Source organism: Mytilus edulis, chromosome 10 (genome assembly GCF_963676685.1).
Source record: "Mytilus edulis chromosome 10, xbMytEdul2.2, whole genome shotgun sequence".
Lineage (NCBI taxonomy): Eukaryota > Metazoa > Mollusca > Bivalvia > Mytilida > Mytilidae > Mytilus > Mytilus edulis.
The window spans coordinates 72,436,157-72,457,959 of record NC_092353.1 but is presented as its reverse complement, the minus strand read 5'-3'; the positions used below and the strand labels follow the sequence as shown (position 1 = coordinate 72,457,959).

Sequence of the window (21,803 nt, the reverse complement as noted above, 5' to 3'; positions counted from 1 at the left end):
TTGCGAAGGTATAACGTTTAAACGATGTCTACGGTATTTGAAAATAAAGTTTATTATAAAATCAAAGTGTCACTTTACTAAATACACAATATTATTCAACAGGCAAAGAGAAAATGCTGCAAAACATCTCCTTGACGACAAAGAAGATTTCCTATCAAGGGAGGTAATTGTGTTTGCACATAAGAGAAAATATGGTAAAGATTTGTTATCATTTTGTGGATACGTAAAACTAGGTTACTGTGTGTTATAAATTACCCCCAATTTGAGTATGATGCAAATTTATTGATTGTGTATCAATGTTATCAGTCCCAAAACATCGAGCTAAGTTATTTTGTGTAAATAAACCACTGGCACTGGAGTAGTGGTGCCAACTTTTAGCATGATGTACAGGCCTTTTATTTAACACATTAACAAAATGTTGTCAGATTCTCGCTATATGTAGAGACAATGGAAAAAATATATTTATAGCAATACACTGACCATGTTTACCATTTATTCAACACCCCAAAAAAAAACTTCGTCAGAATCTCACTTTATTTAGTCTTTAGTATCAATGAATTTTTTTTTTATAGTAATACACTAATCAAAACTCGATTACAAATTATTGAGAGTGAATGTGTAGAGTGAGAACGGACTTTTGGTGCAAATATATAGGTGCAAAAGTGAAAGGGGGCGAACGTGAATTGGCGTGAATGCACTGAATTCCTTGACTCCCCCCTCTCATGTACATTGAAAATAAAGACAGCTGTAGTGTATGTGTCATTTTTGTAGGAGGGTTAATTTGGGACCTTGATTTCTTTCATACACAAGTTGCCTTTTTATGTTATCTTTTATAAATATCATGAATATTTGGCACCTGATTATTCTCATTTCTATAAGAAATTTTTGGCCTTTATTCTGCATTTTTTGTCAGTAAATTTATACTCTATTTTGTAAATCTCATCCAGACATTCATGAAGTTAGCTATCAGTGCAAAAACACTGTTGGTGTCCCCTGAGGCTACCCTTTCAGGGTTTGTTTTTACCTAATGTGAGTCAATTCTTCTTTATTAAAACATTTAAGGAATGACTGTAATATTTTTTCTGTCTATGAAGAAATAACATAAAAAATTTGGTGCACACTGAATAACGCACGTAGCGGGTTATTTAACAGTGTGCACCACATTTTTTATTATTTCGAATAGACAGAGAAAATAATACAGTCATTTCTTATAATTTAATTCTAAATTATATTTTAAACCGTAGAAAACCATGAAAAAACGTTGATGACGTCACGGTCACATGACTAAATTATGTCTATGGGCTCATAACAAAATAACGTCAGCCAATCAGAAGACGCGTTACATCCAAAATTAAATTATATGAAAATAATAAATTTAAAGATTCTCTTTAAGAAAATTTTCAATGATGCTTTAACTGTTTGACTATTCTTTGAAAATGTTTAATTTATTATTCATCAAATTTAAAATAGCTTAAATATACTTATAAATTATCGGTGGTAATCTCAACAAGATTGATTTTCTCGCAAGCTGGTATGGCTATAAATACAATGAAGTTGACAGAGATGAAAAAATGGTCCGTTTACTGCTATTTTAAATTTGACAACATTTTTAAATGGCAATGGCACATGTGTTTCTAGCAATTATTTTTCATATAAATTTTGAAACTTTACTGTCATGACTGTGCTGAGAAAGGAAATTACCGGTCAGTAAAGATCAGAGGAAAATTTTGTAAATTAGCAATAATTCACAAAACAGGTCCAGGTATTATGTCAAAATATTTTTTTCCACAATTTCCTGTCAGTCATGGTTTTAGAAAACATTCTCTTAAACAAAACTGCATGTGCTTTGTTTGATTTTTCACAAAATGATAACAATAAATTGAAAAGTTTTTCCTGTCTGTCTCTTTAATACCCTTTTAAAATTTTCATGTCCTAATTACGGGATAACAACATTCAGTTTCCAATGGCCTTAATGATATAAATACTGTTCCAATATATATAATTTGAAAAGATATTGACTACAAATGGCCTCTTTGTATATATATATGTAGGACTCTAAAGTGCGACGGTACTCTAAAGTGAGATGGTTACGCTAAAGTGCAATGGTCTACGCTAAAGTATGATGGTGTCTCACGCTAAAGTGCTATGGTTGTTTGTTTGCTAAAGTATGATGATGTATCATGCTAAAGTGCAATGGACTAAATGGGTAAGATTCAAGGGATTAAAACAAGGAGGTTAAAAGCAGTCTTTTTACAAAAGACAATTGGTGTAGATTGCCGTTCACACAGTCTATCACTGATTGGAACACCTTCTCATACAGCCGTTATTGTAAATTATAAATACAAAATTAGATTATTGTCGGTATATGTCACATTTTTATGCCCCACCTACGATAGTAGAGGGGCATTATGTTTTCTGGTCTGTGCGTCCGTTCGTTTGTCGTCCGTCCGTCTGTTCGTTCGTTCGTTCGTTCGTCCGTCTGTCCCGCTTCAGGTTAAAGTTTTTGGTCAAGGTAGTTTTTGATGAAGTTGAAGTCCAATCAACTTGAAACTTAGTATACATGTGCCCTATGATATGATCTTTCTAATTTAAATGCCAAATTAGAGTTTTGACCCCAATTTTACGGTTCACTGAACATAGAAAATGATAGTGCAAATTTCAGGTTAAAGTTTTTGGCTTCAGGTTAAAGTTTTTGGTCAAGGTAGTTTTTGATGAAGTTGAAGTCCAATCAACTTGAAACTTAGTATACATGTGCCCTATGATATGATCTTTCTAATTTAAATGCCAAATTAGAGTTTTGACCCCAATTTTACGGTTCACTGAACATAGAAAATGATAGTGCAAATTTCAGGTTAAAGTTTTTGGTCAAGGTAGTTTTTGATAAAGTAGAAGTCCAATCAACTTGAAACTTAGTATACATGTTCTCTTTGATAAGATCATTCTAATTTTAATGCCAAATTAGAGAATTTAGTCCAATTTCACAGTCCTTTAAACATAGAAAATGATAGTGCGAGTGGGGCATCCGTGTACTGTGGACACATTCTTGTTTGGTAAGTTTTAATTTAAACGAAAGAGAGGGGCGATGTTTGCTGACTTTTCTTCTTTGTCATAGTGACCACACAATCATATTATATTTTCCTTCAATATACAAAATAATGTTTTAGCTGACTAAATCAAATTATAATTAACGCATGAAAACAGTCAAGTACTTTTATTTTACCGACGTTACTTTCCAATAATATCGACAATATTTTAACTGGAACTGCAAAGTAAACTACAACATGAACAATGATTGAAATGTATCTGTTCGCTTCCAACAAAAGCAGGATAAATGATATCCATGCTAATACTATTTTGTATCTATATACTTGTAGTAAAATGGTCGACTGCATGATACCAGTTCTTCCAGCTATTGAAAAAAAAACACATTTGCCTCAGCCGACAAATTACAGTCAGGTTTCAATCAAAATTTTGTTTTAAAGGTGTTAATAAAATATTTGTACTTTATCTTCCGGCATGTTCAATTTATAGTTTGTATAACTGTTAACGTCATAATTAAACTACGTTTTTACGTTTATATTTCCCCGGACCATCGCACTTTAGCATATGGAATCATCGTACTTTAGCGTAGACCATCACACTTTAGCGTGACCATCGTACTTTAGCGTCACCATCACATTTTAGAGTCCTACATGTGTGTATCAATGATATAGTTTTTATTATTTTAGAATTTACCTCTAGTTTAGTACATTTTTAGTTCCTATTCTTTCAATAAATGTATAATCAGTATGTGAACATGATTGAATTAGACTACTGTAAAGAATGATATCAGAGTGTGAAAAATAAGCATAAACAAAGTGCCAATATCTAACATTTATGTTTAAATGGTAAAAATTATAATTTTTACAATTGTGATCTTTTGAATTGTGAAAAACAACTGTATATGGTTTTACTCACTTTTCTTATATAAATTATTAATCTAGTTTTGAATTTCACCTATTGATGTACATGTACAAAGTATCTCAATTTCAACAGTTTACATTTACATTGAAACATTAACATTCCTACTTCAAAGCCTTTGTGGGAAAAGTTGTATTTTTAGATCTGTTTTATTTGATTGATTCAAATTAAACTACAGTTTAATCAAGGGGTAATTTAACAACCTATATTTGTGATATCTTCAAAGGGGAGATAATTTATAATGTTTGGTTGACAAGTTTTAAAGGTTTATCTATTAAGAAAATTGTAAACATTATTGAAATGGAAAATTAGAACCCAAGTTTATCAATTTGATATAAGGATGTTTGTTTATTTTATTTGATAAAAATTAAGTATTCATTTTAAGATTTTTCATAAGGGAAATTTTTAAAACGGAATGATTCTGAAAAATGATATAAATATTTTAGACATCATTTTTTATGAGAAGATGATTTTGTTGATTTATTTTGAAGGTTTCATTTGTAATTGATAAATAAGCCTGACAGGCCTAAGATATTTTGATCTGAAATTTCAATAACAAATTGGAAAAAAATATTTTACCCCATTTTACCCCCTTCTGAAGTTCATATAATTGGTTAAAAGTGAAATTCGTAAACACAAATAACAAAATTGAATATCTCAGTGATGGTTATGAATTATGCTTTACTTCATATTGGTTTTTTTCATTCATGATATTTAAAAAAAAATTCAGTCTCCAACTTATTAAATTGAGTAACAAAAATAATTATTGTTACGTACTGTATTATAAAAATAAGAAGAAGTGCTTTTTATTTGTTTGAATCAGTGATTAGCAACATTTGTAATAATTACAGGATAATGTTGCATGGAATATTCTTTTGAATAGTCATCATTATATGCATGGAATTTTACTTGAATGGTCGTATTTAGATGTTATTGTGATCAACATTTATGATTTTTTTCATTATTAATCAACTTATTTTATGACATTTTAAGCAATTGGATTAGATAAGACATAAAAAACAAAATGGGAGATATTGATTTGAAAAGGAACCCACAATTCCAAGTCTCTGGACTTCCTGTAAGTAGAGCATGGTCTTTTGATAACAGTTGCAGCATGTGTTTCTTAATCATAAGCATGATAATGTTTAATCATGATCATAATAATTGCGTTTTGAAATTAATAAAATTTGTTGCATAAGGTTTCGCAATAACAAAGTTTTGTGTTCAACTAATTAGTTTCAAAACCTGTGTGTTATTTCCCTTATACCTAACAATAATGCCCTCGTGAAGTATGATTTTTCTTGGGTGAACAAATCTTCATATTTCCCTCAAGCACAGGAAATAAATGTATAATGTTCAATGTTAAAATGTATTGTAACTGGATCTCAAGGATTCTCATTAAGGATTTTTCAAGACGAGGCCATGGACTCGTCATTTTTGGCAATGGTGATCGAGTCCAACAGTGGGAAGATGAAATTTTGTTGAGCTAAGACTGCTTCATTATTTCAGTCTCCATGACAAAAATAAAAAGCTAGACTAATTATGACATATAATTTTGATTATCTTAAACCTTTGTTATAAAATTATGATATACATGTTTGTTCTCATTTGATACCCTATTTTAAAATTTTGATGCAACTTTGGACTCATGAGTTTTAAAAATGACCAGCCCAGATAGGTATTCCAAAGTCTATTAGCAGGACTCATGGACTCTCCTCAGCATGCCTTAGTGAGAACCTGTGATCCCTACTAAGCACATTTTAATCATGGATTTAATAGGGCTCTTCACGGTTAGTTCGGCCATATTGGATAGGGGGCAGATTTTTTGGAAGGAGGTGGAAATGGTATGAAAGTGTGGGAAATCCTATGTGTGTTTCCAAGCAACAGCTCTGTTTTAATGATGTTTTCCCGTATTTTTCACACCATTTTTACCTCTATTATGAAAATCTGCCCCCTATCCAATATGGCCGAACTAACCGTGAAGAGCCCTATTGTCCATTGAGCATGTTGACAGGAAGAGTATCAGGTTATAAGCTAGGATACATTGTGATTAAAATACTAATAAACCAGTTTGCTGCATGTGTTTGAATTCTAACCAAGAATATGCTTGAATGTATTTATACATTATAACTATGGAAATTATATTTCAGCTGCATGAAATTCTTTCAAAGGGTAGCAGTTGACAGTTATCTGCTTCTAATTTTATTGATTTATGTTTTCCCTTTTTTTACTCAAATAGTACATATAGTTAGGTTAATTAAGGAGGCTCGAGGGTATAAAAATTTCAGAAAAAAATCAAACATTTGTTTTCATTACAAATTTTATTTATTTCCTTTTGTAGTTGTTACTTTATCATACGATACAAAAATCATTCAAAACAATCAATTCGTGTTGGCTCCAGATGACTTTCAAAATGTATACATCATTGAAAAAGTTCCAAATTATCTCCCTTTGGTGGAAAAATGCCATTTTTTGGCTCTAAAATTGAAATATCTTTTTCAACTCATCGGTGACCTATCTTTTTTAATATAATTTCCATAAAAGTTGTACTTAAACTAAATTATTGTAAAATTTTAGCGATTTCTGTAATAAATTTCTTTTTTTTATTTCGATATTACCTTTATTTCTCCTATTACTTCAACAGAAAAAAAACACCTTTACAAAAATGTATGCTTCTTTCGAAGGCAGATTGTGAGCGCAAATGAACGGTGACCACACTTTTTTATTTTATTTTTCTATTAACTATAAGATAAAGTCGTTTATAGAAAAATATAGAGAAATCCTATATAAATGATTTAGACCCGTGAACCCCCTTAAATGCAAATTTAAAATTTGAAATACATTTCTTTCTCTCAATTAATATATTTTGTTATTATCATGACATTGTAGGTTTGTTATTTACTTAAATGAGTCTGAATATCCTTTTGGAATCTTTCACATATCTATTTAACTTATAACTCTTTATAATAAGGGTATACTTTACCACCTTTGCATTTTATAAAAAAGAAGATGTGGTATGATTGCCAATGAGACAACTATCCACAAAAGACCAAAATGACACAGACATTAACAACTATAGGTCACCGTACGGCCTTCAACAATGAGCAAAGCCCATACCGCATAGTCAGCTGTAATAGGCCTTGATAAGACAGTGTAAAACAATTCAAACGAGAAAACTAACGGCCTTATTTATGTAAAAAATAAATAAACGAAAAAACAAATATGTAACACATAAACAAATGACAACCACTGAATTACAGGCTCCTGACTTGGGACAGGCACATACATGAATAATCACTAATGTGGCGGGGTTTTAGTTCATTTTAAATCCATATCAATGATCAGGTCAGTTTTTCTTGTAAAGCAAATATTTTGTTTAGCAATATTTAGATCACTGTGATATTTGCAAATACATTTACATCATATTATAATTAACTTAGTGACCACAATTTTCTTGTAATGTACAATTAAGATCAGTATTGTGTTAATTTAATTTTTTAAAGATATACTATTTTTAAATTATGAAAAATTCATGTGAAAGAAAGAGAAGAAGAAAACATTGAAAGTTTTCATTTTGTGATGGAAAAATATAAGTTGGAATTGTGTGACACAACAGTAATATCCACCTCCTTTTTGGAAAAATTGTGACCGTCTTTTGACCACTATATCTTAATAAATCTTTCAAAAATTGGAAATATTTTTATGTTTTGTTTATATGTCCTAATTAATGTATGTGAAGTAAACTGAAATGTCTAAGTTTCTGATACGTAGCAAGGTTTTATTTTTGGATGCAGTTGGTGCAAATTTGAAATTGTTAATTGTGAGCGTAAATTTAAAACATGCAAAATATGCATTGTGTTGAAATTGACATTTAATTTCTAAAATCGTGTAGAAAAGAAATTTATTTTATAAAGAAATATAACAAAAACTTTCCTTACCTTATGCCCATCATGATTTGATAAGTTCTTAGTCCAGAGTATAAAAATTCTGAAAAAAATATAGTTTGTTAAGCAATTTAAATGCAAGCCTAATTTTAGATAAGTATTTAGATAACATTGCCTTTGTACATATATTGTAATATTTATTTTACTCTTAAGTTGGTCTTTTTTAATGGTCCAATATCAAATATTTAACCATGATTTTGACATTTTACCTTTTGTTCCAAACTCACCTTTTAATATATCCTCCCGCTAAGCTGATTTTTAAAATCCAATTAATTTTAAGATGTTAACAAAAAAGTTTGACAAATAAACTCTTATTTTATAGTTTGAACTTTTTATACCTACATAATGGTTGCTGGGGTGTATAGTATAAGTTGAAAACAACTTTGTGAACAAGTTGAAAAACGAATTGTAAAAACTTTTTCCGCAAGTTTAATTTTGAAAGGATCGGAGTCAGTTAATCAGTTAATTGTTTTACTAAAACAAAGGAATCTAATTTAAAAGAAGGAATAGAATTTCTCTCTGAAGTGTGTTTGTGAAAGGAGAAGATTTCATGGTTCGGTGGACGGACACATTTGAATATGGAGAGTAGGGCCTCAGAATGTAGCGCTTCAGTTGATTTGGTGGTAACTAAACCATTGTCAGAATGAGTTTCGGGGAACTATGGGAGGGGATGGAATATATATGTAGTCTAAGTTAACCTTTAAAATTCTTTAAAATATTTGTAAAAAAGGGAAAATCTTGCATTTCTCAAAGAATAAAAAAAAATAATTAAAGAATGTTATCATGATTGTTAAGATTTGGATAAGAAAATTTGTAATATTAAACATTTTCTTTTTAAAATAAATATAACAAATTAAAATGCATTAACCCTCCGATGCCTTTTTTGTTGCTATAATTAAAAGGCTAATATAATCAGATCTTTCTGCAACGTCAACTATTATAATTTGTACAATAGCAAAAAATTTAATTAATGAAATTGTAGACTTTTTTGGTATTTAATGCTATTTGATAACTGATATAGTTTACATGGGTTAAATTTCACTTCAAAACAAAAATATTTTCTAACTTATTTAAATCCTTATTTGCTTTTAAATTGTTTGAATTATTTAGGAAGGCAAGGAACTTAACATATAGACTTTTGGAATCTGATCGAAGAAATATTTTTGGATATAAAAATGAACAACATGAATTTCTTGTTCAGGAGGGAAAGCTTGGATATAATGGTAATTAAATAGAGTGTATTTTGAAACTTAAAAAGAAATTCAAAAAAGAAGGACAAAAACTTAAAATTTCATGAAAAACTATTTATCATTAATATTTATAAAAATCTAATATTGTCAAATATACCAGTAGGTGTTTATTTATCTTTAGATATGTTTTTTAAAAGTACTCTGCTAGATATTACCAAATACAGAAATTATTGCCATATTCTTTTTCTTATAAATGAAAAAAATGCGACAGATTCAGGTTCACAATATTTGACCTGTGCCAGATTGATACTGACATGATACAAATAAATATCCTAAAATAAATCTTTTTTTTAAGAACCCTACAAAACATACCAAAATACATCTTTTATATTTTATTTGAATGTTGCAAAATAAATCAAAGTATCATACATGTACATGTATATGTGTACCCATGGCATGAGGTCGTTTTCTATCCAACTCATCTCATTTATTAAAAACAGGCAATTTATGATTTCAGTTGTGATTTTCCTACATAATATTTTTGGCAATTGTATTGATTATAGATATTTTGCATTTTTGACAGAGTTTAAGGATTCACAATTTATTTTACAAAAGAATTCAAATAAAAGTTAAAGATGTTTAGAGCATATATGCATATGTAAATTATATAGATATTATTTGTCAGAGAAAATTGATAATTGTAGAGTTCAGTCTCTTTATTCCTGTCCATTCTCTCCATCCAATTAAACTTTTAAATATTATAAATAAAATGAATAAATATCTACTTTAAATTCTAAAAATGAACCTAATGTTTTTAAAATACCAGAATTTTAAAACTGGTGATATTTTGACAATTAATCATTTTAGGCCAACAAATTTTACAAAAAATTGATTTATTGACAATGATACAAGGATTATGAATTATTGATAAAATGTGTCAAGTTTTATCTATCTTCTTGTTCTAGCAATATAATCCAACCAGAAATATATTCTGGTTAATGGAGTAATATTGGAAAATTATATACTATACTTCATCTTATAAGTTTTTGTGGATAGTTATAAAATTTATTTTGTTTATTCATAAAGAATTTCTGTAAGAATTGGTGCGGAAATAACTGGATTATTTTATTATGTTTACAATATTACATTCTCTAGGTTCAATGGATTTGGTAAGGAATTTTGTTATAGTTATTTTTTCTCATATCATTATTTTATGATGATATTTTTACAGGAAAAATGCAATATACACTTAATACTGAATCGATGACAAGGAGACTGTCACTAAGTTAAAATTTGAATAGAAAGTATTAGGCTTATTCAGGGTACCATGAATCTGCAGGATACATTAAAAGTGCTGTAATACTGTTCCCTGCCTTTATAGACAAACTGATTGAAATTTATTACCATCTAAATATTAGAAAGGATAAAAACAAGTAATGGAGACAAAAATCAAACGTCTTCTTGATAAAATACATTCTCAAAACATGTTTTGGGATGGCGAAATGCAATTTTTAGACTTGTGCATGTTCTGTATGATTTTCCTATAATTTGCAAAATGTAACATAAAAATAAAATTGAGAATGGAACACTTCACTTATCATAGAATTTTCTTAGAATATAGGTTTCATATATGAATTGTCAGATCAACATTATAAATGACCATATCAACTTTTGTTTTTGCTGTTTTTGCTTGTTCTATATATGCAAAAGATCTATTTCTTGCCAGTACTTATGCTTGTTAAAAAAATTGTTTTCTTCGTTTCAGGATGCAGTAAAGATGAATCAGCTGCAGAATTTGCTGCATGATGCACTGATTTCCACTGACCATGTGCAGCACTGCGCCATCATCAGACGGAAGGACTGTAACATCAGAGCTAGTTCTGTAGGGTTTAATGTAAGTAATAGTATCATGGTACATACTTTAAAAACCATGTTCAACTATATTTACTGCATAGATTAATTGTGGGGTGTACATTTCTATCTATATATATATATATAGCTAGGACTATCAACAACAAAAATCAATGGTTAGTAAAGAAGGCAAGACATTTCAGTGTGGGCACTCTTGTTATAAATTCTTATGAATTACAATGAAATATGGCAATTTGAAATCTAATAAAATTTGCTTTTGTTGAAGAACAAATTTCTTGTGACAAAATTTTAATTTATCTTTGGAAATTGTTATTAGATGGTCTTAAAATATCTGTAAGTTTTACAAAGTAAATGCTTTTAATGAATTTTTTTTCATTGTTACTAAATTTTAAACCTTGTTTATATCTTGTTCTAAAACAATGTATAATTACTGACTTATGTTTAAAATTTTGCATTATTATATTTTTAGCTTCATCAAGAACAAGTACAAATTTTACTAGATGCTTTTAAAAATCCCCCACAGACAAGAGAAGAAGGAATTTACTTTGATGACAGACAGTACAAATGTGTGCGAGCAGACAAAAACTCCATATATGGTAAATGTGTAAGTATGTGATATTAGTGGTATTTGATTTTTTTATATGACAACCCTGCATACCATCTGGTAATGTATCCACTCAAGGGAACTCTACCAGCACAAAACTGTTAACATAGGGGGCCTTGGTTCAGCAGCTCTTTATTTATTTTTCTGAAAATAAAGTTGGATAAAAGTTAAATACATACTGGTATGCCAGAAATATAGAGCTGTAGTTTCATAAAAAATTATAGCCTTAGTCTAAATGCAAAGTTGATATTCACTACTAATTTTTCAAAGGTCAGAACATAGGGCTGTGTGGAATATTTTCCATATTTATATGCCGAGAACTTTTGAGAACTTAAATTTATATTAAAATTCTGTAATATCACTCACTGCACTTTAGGTCTTCTCAGAATTCAATTCCACCACCTAACATGTAGGTTTTAACTTTATTCTATCTGGTAAACGTTCCCAAGTATTATATCTCTATGAGATGAAACATACAAATCATATCTGGGAATCAGTACAAAACATCTATGACTATTATAAATCTCCCCAAAAGGGGCTTTGTTTCTTAAACGGCTGTATGTACAAAGTGCAAAGTTCTTCAATGCATCTTTTTTTATGTGTTGTTGGGTTGATATACATACCTCCTTCCTCCAAATGTAATATTTTGTAATCCAAATTAACTGAATAATTTTATTAACCGGATTTTTGTGACAAAAATGTCGGTTATTGATTTGGGGATTTACGGCGGGCGGGCGGTCGGGCGGGCGGGCGGCAATCAAATGTTGTCCGTGCATTAACTCATGAACCGTTCAACCAAAGCTTTTAAAATTTTAATATGTTATTACTGACAACTATACGAAGGTCAAGTTCAATAATGGCGATTTTGTCTTTTACCGTCCAGTAGTTATGGTTCTTGAAAGATTGAAAAATGGAGTTTCCAGTCGTGTCCGTGCATTTACCCATGAACTGTTCTACCAAAGCTTCCCAAATTTTAATATGTTGTTACTAATGACAGAATGGAGGTCAAGTTCAATAATGAAGAATTTGACTTTTACCGTTCAGGAGTTATGGTTCTTGAAAGATTGAAAAATGGAGTTTCCAGTCGTGTCCGTGCATTTATGCCAGACTTGGGGTAATTGTAATTGTAATCATTAATCAGCTGTAATTGATTACATTTTTTCAAGTGATCAGTGTTATCATTAATCAGCCAAAAATCTGATTACATGTAATTTAATTTAATCAATTACTTTTCAAAATACCCTGTAATCATGATTACTTTTTGATTACATTCTGATTACAATGAAAAAAATCTAAAATTGTGTTGTGGTCATTAAATGAACCTCTTTGTTATTCATATTTGATAAATTTTAAACATACTAAAATTATTTGGTTACTTTAAGGGGCAATATCTTTTTGCGCCAAAAAGTAACTCATTTGCGCCACAACTTAATTGCGCCAATACCTCTTTTGCGCCACCTAATTTTCAAAACTATAGGTATCATTTGCGCCAATAAAATAATCATCTAATTGCGCCATTTTTATATATTTTTATTTATATATAACAACTAAATGATTGACTAGGTACCAACAGCAAAAAACTCATCTGACATTGTACACTGAAATTTCAAATTAGCCTCGCATCCTAATAAAATTATACCGCTTTCTGGATCGTTACACAATACAAAGTCATCATCTAAATTATTCTTTGTTTGTAAGAACACCAATATCATCCAATATTCTGTGAAATTCTGCTCGATTTCTTAGATTAAGCCGGACGCAGTTTTCTTCTCTCTCTATATAGGCTGACACACATATTTTAAATCTTTCTTTTCTAAATTTTCTTCTACAATTTTGAAGATCTCTGAATTTATTTTTGTAGGTCGCTCTGACAACACATTGGTTGCTTTTCTTTTACACGCAGTTCTCAAAATTTGACGTTCTAATTTCTGGACACTGATAATGAAAAAAATATATTTCTTTTTACAAATGACAAATATATGGTATTTTATACTGCCAAAATCTGCTATGAAATTTTAATAAAGCGAAAATGTATTTTATACTCGTGATAGTTGACTTGTATTTGCATTATAATTTTAAGAAAAAATTGTTTTATAGTCTCTCAAAACTCTTTATAGAGTGGCTCTTGTTGTTAACTTGTGTTTTAAAAAGCTGTATGTTTTATATGTAACAAGTGGCGAGACTTTAATAAAGTATTTGTCTTGTCTTGTCTTGATAAAGGTAAAACATGACGTACAGGTATGATATAGGTAAAAAATATTAACAGGTAAATGTGGCGCAATTTCATTTCATTTATTGGCGCAATTAATACCATCAAAATAAAAGAGAGTGGCGCAATTAATACCTTTTCAAAACTGCAATTGGCGCAAATTGATTCTGCCCACTTTAAGCATGTCTACTTCAGTAAAAAATAAACTGTTACAGTATTGAAAAGTCATCATTAGCCTAAGGAGAGACATATAATACAATTATATATCTTTTATCTTGGTAAAAGATATTTTACATACATGTATATTCATCGTTTTATAATGATCTTCATATTAATATTTGATAATAACTGTTATATATTCAAGTAATACTTTTCTTTAACCCTGAATTATAATCTTTTGTTAATTTTTGTGATTTTTATCAACTTTGAATTGACAGGTAGGAGACTAATTAAGGTTTGTTTTTATTGCAATTACAAATTGAGTATAGCTGTAGGGAAATATATATGATAAAAGATAAATCGGACATGAACATTTATCTAATTAGCACAAACTAAATTAAAAGTTGGACAAATATGTTGTTTAAACTTTTTTGTATTGGACTGGACATGTAAAATGCAATGATTTTTAGTACTTACATATTGTTTACAATTTGATTAAACACTTCTATTCAAATTTAACATAGTTTTAACTGGTAACTTTATTTCATCCATACTTAAACTTCCATAAACTGCAACTTGGAATACATATAAATTAGAAGACAAACAAAAAACTCTTCATTATGATTTATCTTTATTAAATTTAATTCAAAATAATTCAGAAATCATTGGTGATAAAATGTAATGTATATAATATATGTAGTGAAATTTGGTGTTTTTTTAAATAAATGAAGTTTAATTTGAAGTTATCATTTTATAATTGAACCAATTAAAATACTTTCTCAAAAATGCTATAGTGTTATTGAACGTTTATTCATTCACATTATTCAAAATGTTTTGTTTTTAAATTCATTGTAATCAGATGTAATCATGATTACTTTGCCAATGTAATCATTAATTTAATCAGATACTTTCAGAAATGATGTAATCATTAATTTAATTTAATCGTACAAATGACAAAGTAATTGTTATTTAATCAATTACATTGAAAGTAATCGGACCCATCTCTGATTTATGCATGAACTGTTCTACCAAAGCTTCCGAAATTTTAATATGCTGTTACTGATGACAAAATGGAGGTCAAGTTCAATAATGACGATTTTGACTTTTACCGTTCAGGAGTTATGGTTCTTGAAAGATTGAAAAATGGTGTTTCCCGTCGTGTCCGTGCATTTTCTCATGAACCATTCAACCAAAGCTTTTGAAATTTTAATATGTTGTTACTGATGACAAAATAGAGGTCAAGTTCAATAATGACGATTTTGACTTTTACCGTTCATGAGTTATGGTCTTGAAAGATCGTAAAATGGCGTTTCCATTCACGTTGTTGCATTTACTCATGAAACATTCAATCTAAGCTTTTCAAATTTTAATATGTTGATACTGATGACAAAATGGAGGTCAAATTTGATATTGACGATTTTCACTTTCACCATTCATCAGTATAATGGTTCTTGTGATATTGCCAGGACACAAATAAATGTTAATAAATCCGGTTTGCTGTCGTTGTGACAGCCTCATGTTGAAGTTTGTACCATTTTTTCATGTATTTCAGGATAAAAGAGGACTTATTTTAGTGAGAACACAATCAATGTTGCTGATATCCACTTACTCAGAGAATATGTTTCCTAGCGTATGTGTAGAGGCTGTAGAAAAATTAGGTTTGTATTTAGAGATTGTCAGATAGTTCCAAATGTAGAGATTATGTTGAGAGATACAGAGAGTTATTTCAAGGGGAATAATACACACCCACCAATATTCACTGGAAACATCATCAATTATTTCTAACTGAATCGTATTGGGTAATGTAAATGGGAGGGAGGTATGTTTTTTTTCTAAAAAAAATGTTTTGGCAAAGAGGATGAAAAAAGTATTATGACTCAGACAAATAACCATTACCCACCCCCCTTGGAAGTTAAATGGTTGCTTTCTTATTGTTAATTCTGAAATTAATCTGTGAAATATTGTTCATTAATGCAAATATTTGATTAATGGCAAAACATGTGAAAATTTATTACTGTGATTGCAAAAATTTATGCAAGACCATCAGTACTGGAATTATGAATGCAAGTTTTCTATCATAAATACTGTTGATTTTTTTCACATTTATAAAACATTACAATAATTTCTGATTATATTGTATTTGGATAACAGTACATTATAATATTTATGAAAACAAAAATGAAAAAAATCACAGTAATAAATGCACACAATCATTTCTGAATTTACAGTATATAGTCTCTGTTAATTGAACACAACAGATTATCTTTTGGTATCTAGTCTCAATTCATATGTGAGTTGTGATACTTTTTTAAGCTGAAACATAAATATCATAACAGGAATTATCAAAATTACTAAAAAGTACAAATAATATCAATGACCAGCACCCTACTGCTTTGAAAACAAACATTCAAAGACAAATATGAGTAAACCAGAGCAAATGGCACGGGCATCACCTTTCTTTAGTCAAAATTAAGTTAATATTATTGTTTTTGCAGTTGAATTATTATGGAAGACATAGCCAGATAGTGGACAAGACAAAATATAAAAGAAGAAGAAGTTGTTTGATTGCCATTGAGACACATTTCCAACAGAGTTCAGTCAGTTGTCTCATTGTTAATCATACCACATCTCATTATTTTATATTTATTTTAAATTGCATAGATTTATCAACTATAGGTCACTATATATGGCCTTCAGCTATGAGCAAACCCATATGGTAAAGGCAACCATATAAGACCCTGACATGTCAAAATGAGAAACAATTCAAACCAACAAAAAAAACAACCAACCTAATTTAAGACAAAGCAATAAAAGTAAAACAAATAAATTGACAAACAGCAACTTACCTTAACCATTGAATTACTCTTTATTTGGGACAAGCACAATGAGAAAAAAAAATAAAAAAATTATGGAATGTGGCAGGGTTAAACACATGTTATAAGTTTATAACCTATGTTATTATATGAATATATTTGTTTCATTTACAGCTGATTATTTTAAAGAGAAGGGAAAGTGAGGACCATGAATGATAGTATGTGTATGGTACAATATGGAAATTGACCTATCAGTATCAGTACTTCCATACAGATTTGTGATAAAGATATGGAGATTGTAAAACTGCTGAAAATACTGAAAGAAAACTGTTCATGATCATTCCGTCCATTGATATAAATTGTGATATTGTTATTAAATGTTTATGACTTATGTACTTTTTTATCAAATGATATATTGGTTCAAATTTAACCTTTTTTGATTAATTTAACAGTATGAAGTTGCAGCTAAACAAATGACACCATAGCAAATGTTTGATTTAACTGGTATGATTCATCTTTATGAATTAACACTGGAACAGCATGGATGAAATATAAAATATGATGGCAACAAAGTTTAAAAAGGGTCCCTACTTGAGTTATTTTCAAGAGTATAATTGGGGTATATATTAATAAGACAGTAACCATGCAATGTAATAAATACCAAGTTATGAGCCTATAAAAAGTAAAAAAAGAATTAAAAAAAAACTCCAATGAAACTTAAATCTTAAAAAAATCCCTTTTTATCAAATGGCTAAATCAAATGCTCAAATACATCAAATGAATGAAAACAACTGTCATTAATTAGCTATATAGTTGTTCAGTGGTTGTCAATTGTAGCTGTATTTCATATTTATTTTACTCTCATTATTCTGTAAATAAATTAGGCCATTAGTTTTCTTGTTTGAATTGTTTTACATTTATCTTTTAGAGTCCTTTTATGGTGACAATGCAACATTGGTTTAAATCAACGTTGAATGCCTACAGTGACCTTTAGTTTTGAATTTCTGTGTCAAATGGTCTCTTGTGGAGAGTTGCCTCATTTGCAAGCATACAACATCATTTTTACACATAAAGACTTGAAAGCACTTGGTAGGTTTGGGGCAGGTCTTGAAACTTGATGGCTTTAAAAATGGGCCTTAATGTTTTTCTGAAATATTCCTCATGAATTATACTGTAATTAATTTTTTTTTCTAAGCATGTGACTTCTGTCACTGAAAGCTTCACATATATAGGGATAGTGCTCCAGCAGCCATGGCAGAGTTAACAAACTTCTTAAAAGTTTTATATTTTAGAAAGTTTTGTAACTTCATCGTTGGAACATAAAAGTTATGGTTTACGCATACAACTACTAGTATATGATTTGATTGCAGATATGTTTGCAACTGCTCTAGCTTTAGTAGAATGTAGTCCTTTACTTTTTTGTTTCGTTTTGCTTAATTTGTTGATCACATCCTGAGAAGGAGATGTGTCATATTTTGCCAAAGTGGCAGCTATTAACTTTATGCTAATGTGGACAAATTTGTTAAACTTGGAGGTCACTGCACAGCTTTCAATCATATACAGTATGCAAGTTATTACAGGCCTCTGAACAATTCATTAACTTCATGTTAATAACAGCAAACAAACAATATGGCAGACAGTCACCAATGGCAACAACTGAATGTAGGCTCTTATCTGTGAAGAAGCACATAACGAATATGGCAGGGTTAAACATGTTTATGGATTTTTGAGCATCCAAACTATCACATACCCTTGATCAGTGATAAGCTCAACAAAGAAAATATGTAGAACTATTACCATAATGTTACTGAAAACTTATATGTGACAGAGGCGGATTAAGGGGGGGAGAGGGCCTTGACCCCCTTTTTTGGAAAAAAATTGGTTGGTTATATAGGGAATCACTTAAGTGTTACAGGCGCGGGTCCCCTCTCAGGCAGTTAGTGGACCCCAACTGATGAACATTTCTGGATCCACCTATGCATGACTCATTTTCCTTGTAAAGTCAAAACCATTGAAGGACACCTGCATAGTAGAAACGGTTCTTGAATAGTAATAAAACTGTTAATGAGGTAAGGGGAGTAAGATAATGTCAGTATGAATTCAGATAAATTATTAACAAATTAATGATTGTTGTTCTACTTTTCTGTCACTTACATGGTACATGTATGAAAAATAGTTTTAAAACATTTAGTATAATTTCTACCTGATATACATGTCTTCATGCTCTTCATTTTGTAAACTGAAGAAATTTAGGTAAAACTAATTATATAAAACAATCAAAAAGAAGAAAAAAACATGTAAAGATACCAGCCTTATAATATTGTACATGAAACATGCGTTTCGTCTACACAAGACTCACCAGTGTCGTAAAGTTTTGTTTTCAACCAACCCTCATTGTCTATTTCTAGATGTAAGTCAAGATATGAGGCCGACTTAACTGTATCTGTTGTATTCTTTATCTCTAGTTCGAATGGATAGATGCGTTCAACATAGTCACCAAATTTTGAATTATTTAGTGAGAGAACATCATCATTAACTCTCTTTTAATAAAGGATCGTCACAGTGTAATTTTGCTTAAAAATTCTTATTTGAATTTTTATTAAGAAAAGCCTTATTTTAATATTTGAATTACAAAACTGATTTTACAAAATCTTTTACAAAATGTCCGAAAAGTCTCAAATCAATTTTTGTCCATTTTTCCACTTTGACAACAACTGTTTTGTTATAATTGCAATATTTCACTAAGGGATTTTGTTGTTTTTATTGTGCAAGATTTAAGTCAAGTTTAGAAGATTAAGATAATCTAATTTCATGTTTTAATTTGTTTTTCATTAAATGTAAAATTATTGCAATATAAAAATTCAAATATTAAAATAAGGCTTTTCTTAATAAAAATTCAAATAAGAATTTTTAAGCAAAATTACACTGTGACAACTCCTCCCTGTCACAGCTGAAATTCAAACAGTCAACATCACACTGCATCTGCCTGTCACACTTGCTTCAAAAAGGTCTACCACAAAGAAAGAACAAACACACCCAAAAAACAAGTTTTACAATTGGCGGCGGACCCAAAGTTCCCAGCAAGAAGAGACAGCAGACTACAACTTCAGGACCAAGAATTGATGAGTTACTGGTTAAGATCTGCAAACATGCAACCCCAAAATGCAGTAATAATGGACCAACCCATAGTGGAAGAAATATATGTTCACCCAGAGAATCAACCACCTCCACCTGTTCAGAACCAACCACCACCACCTCTACCTGTTGAGAATCAGCCACTAGTATTGCAGGACCAACCACCACTGGTTCCAGTGCAGCCACCACCAGTTCAGGCCGCAGCTTCAGGGCAGGGTAGCAATAGACCCGCGCCCCTAGGTTTTACAAATTCTAAGATTATGGTAAACTTAAAACATTACAATGGTGACACTGATGCGGTTCAAATTAATGGTGGGCAAGTTTTCTTGCCTACATTACCCTTCAGCGAATGGCAGAATGGGAGGCAATTCTTGTACTACCCTTTTACTTATGTGGCATTGCCGAACAATGGTTTGAAATGATCGATTCAACCACAAAAGCCTCGTTGGCAAACATAAAACTATCATTTCTCAATCGATTTAAATAAAGGCAACAGTAGTATACCGCTGTTCAAAACTCATAAATCCATGGACAAAAAACAAAATCGGGATAACAAACTAAAACCGAGGGAAACGCATTAAATATAAGAGGAGAACAACGACATAACACTAAAATGTAACACATATAGACAAAATCCCACGAGAATAACAAATATAACATATATATATATAACATCAAAACCAAATACATGAATTTGGGATAGACAAGTACCGTGACACGTCTTATCGCAATGTGAATTTACACTCAAAAATAAGAGAAAACAAACGACACAACGTTATAATGTAATACACACAGAAACGAACTATAATATAACAATGACCATATTCCTGACTTGGTACAGGGCATTTTTAAAGGAAAAAATGGTGGGTTGAACCTGGTTTTGTGGCATGCCAAACCTCGCACTTTTATGGCCATGTGAAATATAACATCAAAATGACAACACAGGACTACAATATAAATAAATTGGAGAACACAATTGACAAAGAATCACACGAACAACAGCCAACAAAAGGCAACAAGTTCAAAATTTTAATACGCCAGAAGTGTATTTTGTCCACACAAGACCTATGTGTGACGCACAGATACAAAAGTTTGAAAGCCGAAACGAGTACAAAGTTGAACAGCATCGAGGACCAAAAGATCAATAAGGTTGTGCCAAAAACGGCAAGGTTTTTCTGTTAAGTTACCAGAAAATCCCTATAATTTAGAGTAATTTATACTTTTGCAAACAGTAAATTTAATAAAATGAATATTCAAAAGATGTACATGATAAAGCTGAAGTATTAACTAATTACAGGAAACAACTGAAATACATTTACATAACCAGACATTTGAAACACAAAAGTAGACACATCCGAATACGTTTAAACCTCTACGCCAAGTGACGTCCTATTTGAAACTGAAAAATGACGAAAAAATGACGTCATTTGAATTAGTAAAACAGAGCATCAAAAAATGAAAAATGACTTCACATAAGAATGAATAAACAACACAAACAGGAAGACATTGGTCTTACTTATCTTAGACAACAAGAAAACGAACCTGTCGATCAGTATATACACAGAGCCTTGAACTACAATAAAACAAACTGTGTCAGAACAATTTTTAGTAAATCTTGCATATAGAGGTTTAAAACCACAGATTCAACAAATAGTTGTACCACAAAATCCTGTGTCAATGTCTGACTTACTCAGCAAGTCGATTACAGCTGAAATTACCGTCAATATGGTACAACCCCAACAATCGAGTGTTGAAAATTCTATACTTAAAGCTGTTTCATCCATTGAAGACAAATTATGGACAAAATTTCTCAAAGATTAGACTCTATAGCCGCAATTAGTTCCAACAAACAACAGTCTGATTATGTGCCTTACAATCCAAGAAATAATGCTAATAGTTATCAAAATTCACAATCTT

At 30.3% G+C, this 21,803-nt stretch overlaps 1 protein-coding gene across 4 annotated transcripts; it reads left to right on the top strand.

Moving 5' to 3' along the window:
- The first annotated feature begins 105 nt into the window (after positions 1-105).
- LOC139491832 (profilin-4-like) lies at positions 106-17,169 on the top strand. Of its 4 annotated transcripts, XM_071279719.1 has the most exons (6): positions 106-194; positions 4,954-5,038; positions 10,860-10,988; positions 11,436-11,570; positions 15,491-15,596; positions 16,926-17,169. In XM_071279719.1, the coding sequence occupies exons 2-6, from the start codon at positions 4,985-4,987 to the stop codon at positions 16,952-16,954; spliced, it is 453 nt and encodes a 150-aa protein (XP_071135820.1). In that variant the 5' UTR covers positions 106-194; positions 4,954-4,984; the 3' UTR covers positions 16,955-17,169. The 4 variants fall into 4 exon arrangements, with proteins under 4 accessions (XP_071135820.1, XP_071135823.1, XP_071135822.1 ...); XM_071279722.1 differs by lacking the exon at positions 4,954-5,038 and having other exon boundaries at positions 117-194; XM_071279721.1 differs by lacking the exons at positions 106-194; positions 4,954-5,038 and adding an exon at positions 8,416-8,527.
- Positions 17,170-21,803: the final 4,634 nt, after the last annotated feature.